This window comes from Daktulosphaira vitifoliae, unplaced genomic scaffold (genome assembly GCF_025091365.1).
Source record: "Daktulosphaira vitifoliae isolate Bord-2020 unplaced genomic scaffold, ASM2509136v1 Scaffold_1, whole genome shotgun sequence".
Classification (NCBI taxonomy): Eukaryota; Metazoa; Arthropoda; class Insecta; order Hemiptera; family Phylloxeridae; genus Daktulosphaira; species Daktulosphaira vitifoliae.
The window spans coordinates 53,540,865-53,549,338 of record NW_026099572.1 but is presented as its reverse complement, the minus strand read 5'-3'; the positions used below and the strand labels follow the sequence as shown (position 1 = coordinate 53,549,338).

Sequence of the window (8,474 nt, the reverse complement as noted above, 5' to 3'; positions counted from 1 at the left end):
TTCACGTTTTGATGGAAGTCGATTACCAACGATCTTCTTAATTGGGGTTATAATAAACTGATAATTTTTTGATTTAGCACCGTCCATAATTACTAAAATGAAGTTGTTTAAACTTTAGCCGTTATTAATTAATTAAGTAGGTTAAATTTACTATTAAATACTTTCAGCTTATAAATTATTGCACTATATATTTTTATGAAATAATAAAATTAAACTTTAAATTACTTACTGCTGCTTTCTCGTAGGCTAAACAATTTTTATATTTGTGAATTCTAGATGAAAGATAAGAGATAAATTTAATTAAAATGTATGAAAATGCTGATCTACAGGTACACAAAAACTTTTAAAAATATATATAACTACTTGTGAACAATACATCAGACACTGTAACAATTTTATCTTCAAAAAAAAGGTGACTTAATGTTTGATATCTATCTTGTAGATCATAAATTTATGATTATGTAATTGATAAATGGCATGTATGGTTATTATTCTGCCTTAATACCGCGTAACAATGATATCTTTATTGATAGAAATCAATAAAGATAAAATCAAAACTTAGTTTTAAAAAAACGTGAAAATAAGGTATTAATTTTTATTATTAGTAAAAAAAATGTTTACACCATATAATAAACACAACAATTAATTTAACTATTAATTTTTTAAAACTTAAAAAAAAATTTTAGCCCCTTTCAGATCGATCCGAAAAGTACCATATACTTAGACGTTTAGGTAAATTACGTAATCAATATAGGTCTTAGAAATTAAAAAATTATAAAATCGTTTTCTACGTTAAAAATACAACATTTTACATATATAGATGATTATAATTGACCAAAATTTAGAATTTTAATCATATTTTAATAAATAAGGGGTATTTTTGGTAAAAATACGAAAAACGCTTTGAGCGACCTGTAAAAATTTTTTTATCGATCTCAAATTTTCAAAACATGTTTTTTTTTATATACTTAATAAATCTAGGAGGTGTCTGATAAAAATTTTTAAAGTCGATTTTTTTTGCGCCACCCTACAGTCCATACATTCTATTACTGAGTTTTCAATTTTATAATTTAATGTTAAATTTAAAACTTCATTAAAATAAAACTCATTAATAATTGAAATTTATATTTTTATCCTTTTTCTAAAAAATATCTAATTGAATATTTTTTCAAAATTTTGAAAATGTACATAGCTTAAATCATTCTTTTAATGTTCTAGTATTAAATAAAAAATATTTTAAAAAACTATTTGAATGATTTTTAAGATGTTAAAAATTTTAAAAATAACTGACAATAAGATAAGTTTAATTTCATGGCCTTAATATGTATGACAAGCTAAACAAGTGTAATCATCAAACAGTATCAAGACTTTTCAATGATTGGATTTATTTACTACGGTTATGGTACGAGAAATACAAAATATTCCGTTACTCTTGTTAGATACAAAATCTTAAAAGGTTCGAGTTAAAAAAATCTGATCCCCTTTCATGAAAATATTTATTTTAAGAGAAATCGGAAAGCTATTAAAAGAATAACCAACTAATTCATTTTCTCAATTTACTATACGACATTGGTAGCTAGAACTATTTTGTTAAAGGAAAATTTTTTCCTTTTTATAATATTTCTTGAACTTTTATTAAACGCTGTAAAAACTCACCCTGTAATATTTATAATTAGTACTTAAATATTTTTTCCTTTATATAAAAAAATAAAAAATCTATAAAAAAAATAAGTCTCTCTTTTAACTAGATACATTTAGTGATCACAAATCGTATCTAATCGAAGACATTACCTTCAAAAATTGAAAAATTTCCTTCCCTCCACGTAAATAAGGTAAATCTCCAAAAAAATTACAAATTTAAAACTGTTAATTTTTGACATTTTATCAAATTTTTTTTACTTAAAACTGCCATAACTTTTTTAAAAACAACAAAATCAATATAACTTTTTTTATAAATGCATAATGTCTTAACCTTTTATTTAGTATATATATTTTTTTTTTGTAAATGTGATCCTTTATCTGCCCACAAGAGGGGATTTAAAATGACAACTTCTTCACAAAAAAAAAACTTTTTTTAAAAAATGAAGTTTTCTGGAAAGTCTGACACTTTTATATATATCTTAAATAAAAGCTAATTTAATGTATTTTATTATGGAAAAAGAAATTTCGGACTTTATTTTGTCTTCACGGTCAAAATAGTTACTGAATGGTATATTTGTGTGAATATTCTCGATTTTATATTTTACATAATTAACTTTATAGTTTTATAACTTATTGAAAAGTGTATGGATCAATACAATTTTTTTATGAAAAGTAATATTTATATCCCTCTTATTTTTTTAAATTGAACACTATCTAAAGATTTGGATCGAAGCGTTTTTATGATAGTGATTAAAATCACTATCAGATATCATTATACTTGACACAACTATGCCACGTAACCACTGTGCCGCGACCTCCCTGTGCTGGGTTATTTATTATTAATTGTCTCTATTAAGAAAGCAAAAATAATTAATTTAATTTTTTTGAAATCTTAAAATAGCTATTTTTAATACTCATTACAAAAAATTTACTGGGGGGATACAATTGTAGGACAATTAATTATCATATTACATATATTTTAATACATAAAATGATTTTATTGTGTAAATGACTGCACCTAGTAATGGTGTATTATATACACCATTACTATTATACATATATTCTACGTTCAATACCCACTCTACGTATTTAAAATATTGTAACTTATAAAAAACTTAAAAATTATTTATAATAAAATGATTATCATTATTTTAAAAACAAATGTTTATTTTTTATTTATTATTATTTTTTAAGATACAAAATTGATTGATACATCCATCCTTTACTTTCAAAAAAATAATTACAGATCAGTACGTTTAGAACAAATACTCATTGAATTATATGTATTTTAATACATAGAGAGGAACATAGGCGATATATACCTTATAATCAAGTACGAGCTCAACCTGCACTGCATACTTACTATATACTCAATGTATTAAAATGATTATGTTGTACTGTAAGTATTATAAAATAATAATAAAATAAATCTTACCTAACTATAGATAAAAATAATTTATAAGAGAGAGCGAGGAAACTTAACGCCTAAAACTTAGACCTGAGAAACTGAGCGGCAGTCAGAGGCGCAAGCTGAAGAGGAGCCGAGCAAACATGGAGGGGCAGAAGAACCTACCAAAGGAGGGAGACAAAGGAACCGATGACTTGAAAAAGTCAAAGGGAACCGAAGCTCAAAAACCTGAGGACAAGGGGCAAGAACCTCCATGTAAGAAAACTCATTGGGTACCGACCTACAGGGACGTGGTAACTGATGATAAAAAAGTGGCTCTGGTCCTCGCAGGCTACCCCACTAACAAGTTGACCACAGAGCAGGGGCTACTCATTGAGTCTTGTGTTGGAGACTTGATACTGTCGGGTACTGATGGAACCGACGTACCAAGGTTTGAAGACACCAGACTCACTAATGGAGCACTTGTGATCAGTGCAGCCCAAGAGAGCTCTCTTAAGTGGCTCACTGACCATGTCAACTTGATAAAACCTTGGGACGGTGCAGAACTCCATTTGGAAGCCTACAACCCGATCAAGTATAAACGGATGGTCACTCACATACCAGGGCTGCCAAAAGAGTCCAAGAAGATCTTGGAAATTTTGGCAAAACAAAACCCAGGGCTGAACACGGCGATCTGGAAAGTCCACCATGAGACAGAGGTTGGCCCGAAAGGACAAACTCTGTTCCTAAGTGTGGACGAAAACAGCATGGTCAAACTGGAGGAACTGAAGCGCAGTCCATATTTTGGAATGGGCAGAGTTTGCTTCACAGATTATGTTGCCAAGCAGCCACCAGCCCGGAAGGATGTGAAAAAATTCACACCTCAAAAATCTGGGAAGAGGAAGGCTGAGGAATCACCAGTGCCACTCGGGAAAGGAGGTAAGGCACAGGTAAGGAACAAACGGACACACTTTACTCCTGTCTCGAAAGGGAAGGGAGGAAGTGTGTTACGTAAGGGAAAGGGACCCAGGAAACCGCCACCCTCAATAACGGCGACAGCTGAGGGGAACCTCTCCACGTATCCAAAAGGAAATGTGGAGAGCAAACCCAAGGCACGGTCGCCACCTGGGGACGGCGGTGGGATACCACCCACAGGGGGGGCTGTGTGACACAGGGACTGTTTCAGACACCTGTATCACACCCAGTACAGCGTGCTTTCTTAAGCGTCAACATCAGTTTTTCTGAATGGCTGACAATAGAATTCAATTCACGCAAATAAACCTGCATCACAGTAAAGGGGCCAATAGTGTATTACTAAGGATCCTAACTGAGAGGCATACAATACCCTTACAAATAGCACTTATTCAGGAACCATGGATAAATGGGGACCAGATTAAGGGGCTAAATCTAAGGGATTTGAAACTGTTTCATAAACAAGCAANAAGGGATTTTAAACTGTTTCATAAACAAGCAGATAAACCAAGAACTTGCATTTTGGTTAATAATAAAGTTAAAGCCAACCTGATACTTAATCTATCAAGTGCAGACTTGACTATTATTAAAGTAACACTAAATGATGATAAAAACATCATAGTAGCTTCAGGATACTTACCATATGAGGTCACAGACCCAGGTAGGGACCTAACTATGCTCTTTAATTATTGCAAAAATGAAAAATTAGAACTAATCCTAGGTATGGATGCTAATGCACACCACACTATTTGGGGGAGCAGTAACATCAACCAAAGAGGAGAGGTTATAATGGATCTATTGCTGACTACAGACCTAAGTATACTGAACAGAGGTAGTGAACCTACTTTTGTTATCAGGAACAGGCAGGAAGTCATTGATCTAACAGTTTGTTCAAAAGGGTTACTTCAAAAGATAAAAGGGTGGAAAGTGTCCTCCGAACCTTCTCTTTCTGATCATAGGCACTTACGATTCACTTTGGAAATTAACAAAGTTGAGACGGAGTACTATAGGAACCCGAAAAGAACAAACTGGGACAAATACAGGGCAGATCTCTCTCGTGACCTGATTAACCTACAGTTTAGATTGGGGTCGAGACAGAGTACTGAAAGGGCTGTAAATATGCTACAGGACTCCATTGTCTCAGCTTACAAAGAAAACTGTCCTTTAATAGAAAGGAAAGGTACAGGGCAGGGTGTAGCTTGGTGGAATGCTAACCTGTCTAAATTAAGAAAGAGTTCACGTAAGCTCTTAAATAAAGCAATGAAATCAGGTTTGGAACAACACTGGGAATCCTATAAGGACGCCCAAAGGAACTACAAATCTGCATTGAAAAAGTCCAAAAGAGAAAGCTGGAAGAAGTTCTGTGGGGATATACAACAACTCCCTATAGCAACTAGACTTCTGCGATCACTAAGGAATGGACCAAACAAAACTGTCGAGGCAATACTACTGCCAGACGGAATGTTCACCAATAATGATAATGAAACATTATCACATTTGATGAACACACATTTTCCTGACTCTACAATTAACAACAGAGAACAGGAACATGATGCACAGGACAAACGTGTGACCTGTGCTGATTGGAGACTAACCAGGAAAGTGATAACCCCAAGTGGAATAAGATGGGCAATAAAAGCCTTTGGCAGTTTTAAAGCTGCAGGCTGAGACGAAATTTTCCCTGCACTTCTGCAAGAAGGGTTAGAGATAATCGTCCCCATCTCTGCAAAATATTTAGGGCATACCTTAANCTCTGCAAAATATTTAGGGCATGCCTTGCCTATGGTTATCAACCAGAAAGCTGGCGTAAGGTTAGGGTAGTGTTTATACCCAAACCTAACCGCACTAACTATTATGAAGCAAAATCCTACAGACTAATAAGTTTTACTTCTTTTCTTCTTAAGACTATGGAGAAACTTATTGATAGGTACATCAAGGAGGGGCCTCTTAAGGAGAACCCTTTACATGAAAACCAACATGCGTATCAAACGGGGAAATCTACTGATACAGCTCTACACTGCTTAACTACTAAGATAGGGAAAGCTGTAGAGAATAAAATGTATGCAGTAGGTATATTCCTGGACATCGAAGGGGCTTTTGACAATACTCCCTTCGATGCTATGTGTGAATCTGCACAACAGCGTGGAATAGAACCACTTATTATTAAGTGGATAGAATCCATGCTTAAGGAACGCTCCATTTTGGGACAGCTCAATGAGACCAAAGTAATCAAGAGTGTCAAACAGGGATGCCCACAAGGCGGGGTTCTATCCCCCTTGCTATGGTGTCTAGTATTGGACTCGCTTATTAGAGAGTTAAACAAATATTGTTATACACAAGCCTATGCGGATGACTTGGTTATAACAGTGGTGGGTAAATTCCCAGACACTATTATTGACTTAGCACAACAGAGACTTAACACTATACAGATATGGTGTAGTAAGTACGGTCTATCTGTTAATCCAAATAAAGCAGAGGTTGTTATGTTCACTAGAAAGAGAATAGGACTAGACAGACTGGACACTCTTACTCTGAATGGACAAGAAATTAGCTTAAAATCAGAAGTAAAATACTTAGGTATTATCTTGGATAGTAAGCTAAAATGGAAATCACATGTTGAGTCAAGAATCAAAAAAGCAATGACCACATTGTGGACTTGCAGCAGAGCCTTGGGAAAGACATGGGGTCTTAAACCAAGAGTTATGTATTGGTTGTACACGTCAGTGATTAAACCTATGATATTGTACGGTGCCCTGGTCTGGTGGACCAGAACAGCACTCATTACAGCTAGGAAAGAACTTAGTCGCATACAGAGAATGGCTGCTATTGCCATCACTGGAGCATTAAGAACTACACCAACGGTCGCATTAGAGGCACTAATTGGATTGCCTCCTCTGCATCTAGAGGTGAAAGCTCACGCCAAAGCTACAGCACTAAGATTCCACAACTTAGGTATGTGGACTTTGGAGAGTGATACAACAGAACATGGTAAAATACTAAAAGAGATAGACAAGGGCTTTTTAGAATACCCCTTGGACTATATCAAACCGGTTCTTAAGAATAACATTCCCTACAAAGTGGAGATCACTACACGTATAGAATGGAATATTAACCACCTAACTGACAAAGGACGATTTGTGATATATACAGATGGATCCAAAAAATCAGGAAAGGTAGGTGCTGGAATTGGGGCTTAAAGCCACGAATAAATGTCAGTATGTCATTGGGCACAACACCCTCTGTTTTCCAAGCAGAGGTGATGGCGATACTGGTAGGGGCTCAGAACCTGCTGGTATACAAAAATAGGAAGATAAGTATCTTAGGTGATAGTCAAGCGGCTTTGAAAGCACTCTGTAATGATCAGGTGAATTCAAAGCTANACTCTGTAACGATCAGGTGAATTCAAAGCTGGTCCTCGAATGCAGGGAAACTTTAGAATCACTATCGAGGTTCAACAAAGTTACACTAGCGTGGGTACCAGGACACAACGGTGTCACTGGAAATGAGAATGCTGACTTTCTAGCCAGGAAAGGAGCAGAGAACACCTATGTTGGACCAGAACCAGTGGTAGGGCTCACTGAGCAATCGCTCAAAGCGTTACCCAAGAATTGGTGCAGAGAACAACACAGGAAAATCTGGAAGTACTTGGTAGTACCTAGACAATCTAAAATTTTTATCAAGACCCCTGGTTTATTGCTGGGTGATCTTAATAGCATGACTAGACATCAAATAAGCACCCTTACTGGTCTACTAACAGGACATGGTCACCTGCTTAAGCATCTTAACGCAATGGGGGTATCGGAATCACCATTGTGCAGGAAGTGTGGAGTAGAAGAGGAAGACTCATTTCACATCATGTGCGAATGTGAAGCCTTGTCCACACTAAGATCAAACTACTTGAATAAACCATTTCCTGAAAAAGAGGATATTAAAAACCTAAAACCCAGAGAGATACTTAATTTCGCCAGAAAGACAGGACTCTTTGGTCATCTTTAGAGGTGACTTTATGGTTGGTAATGTATTAACACTTTGGTGATAACACTTAGGTGGGTAAACCGAATCAAGACAATTCGGTATGAGGTGCGCACAATGGACCAACAGGTCTGAGTGCATGGGCATTATGTCCACCTCAATAATAACTAAAACTAAAAACTAAAACATAATAAAAACTAATTTTCCTGAATTTTTATTTTTTTTAGTGAATTTATTAGATTATCGACTCTCAGCTGAAATTAAAAATTCAAATAACTTCTTCATTATAATAAATGTGTATTTAGCAATAAATTGGACTTGAATTTTATATTGGCATGTATTTTTAATTATAAAAGCAATATCTTTGTTGTACCTGGCAACTTATCATATATGTTTATGTAATGAACATAAGATTTTTTGAATATTTTTTATTATTAACACATCCTTAAAGTACGGCTTAATTTTATATCATCTTGATAGATACAAATATAAAGCATTTTTA

The 8,474-nt window shown here is 34.5% G+C and overlaps 3 protein-coding genes across 6 annotated transcripts in view; 2 read left to right on the top strand and 1 right to left on the bottom strand.

The window, feature by feature from the left end:
* The window catches only part of LOC126904771 (potassium voltage-gated channel subfamily KQT member 1), a 146,254-nt gene that overhangs the window by 72,545 nt on the left and 65,235 nt on the right, over positions 1-8,474 (bottom strand). The window lies entirely within an intron of this gene.
* LOC126904913 (uncharacterized) lies at positions 2,952-4,294 on the top strand. 2 transcript variants are annotated; one of them, XM_050684328.1, is made up of 2 exons: positions 2,952-3,040; positions 3,109-4,294. In XM_050684328.1, exon 2 carries the CDS (start codon positions 3,193-3,195, stop codon positions 4,195-4,197), a length of 1,005 nt encoding a protein of 334 aa, XP_050540285.1. In that variant the 5' UTR covers positions 2,952-3,040; positions 3,109-3,192; the 3' UTR covers positions 4,198-4,294. The 2 variants fall into 2 exon arrangements, with proteins under 2 accessions (XP_050540285.1, XP_050540278.1); XM_050684321.1 differs by having other exon boundaries at positions 2,982-3,040; positions 3,105-4,294.
* On the top strand, positions 7,194-8,150 carry LOC126904951 (uncharacterized). The gene is made up of 2 exons (XM_050684358.1): positions 7,194-7,364; positions 7,397-8,150. The coding sequence occupies exons 1-2, from the start codon at positions 7,218-7,220 to the stop codon at positions 7,994-7,996; spliced, it is 747 nt and encodes a 248-aa protein (XP_050540315.1). The 5' UTR covers positions 7,194-7,217; the 3' UTR covers positions 7,997-8,150.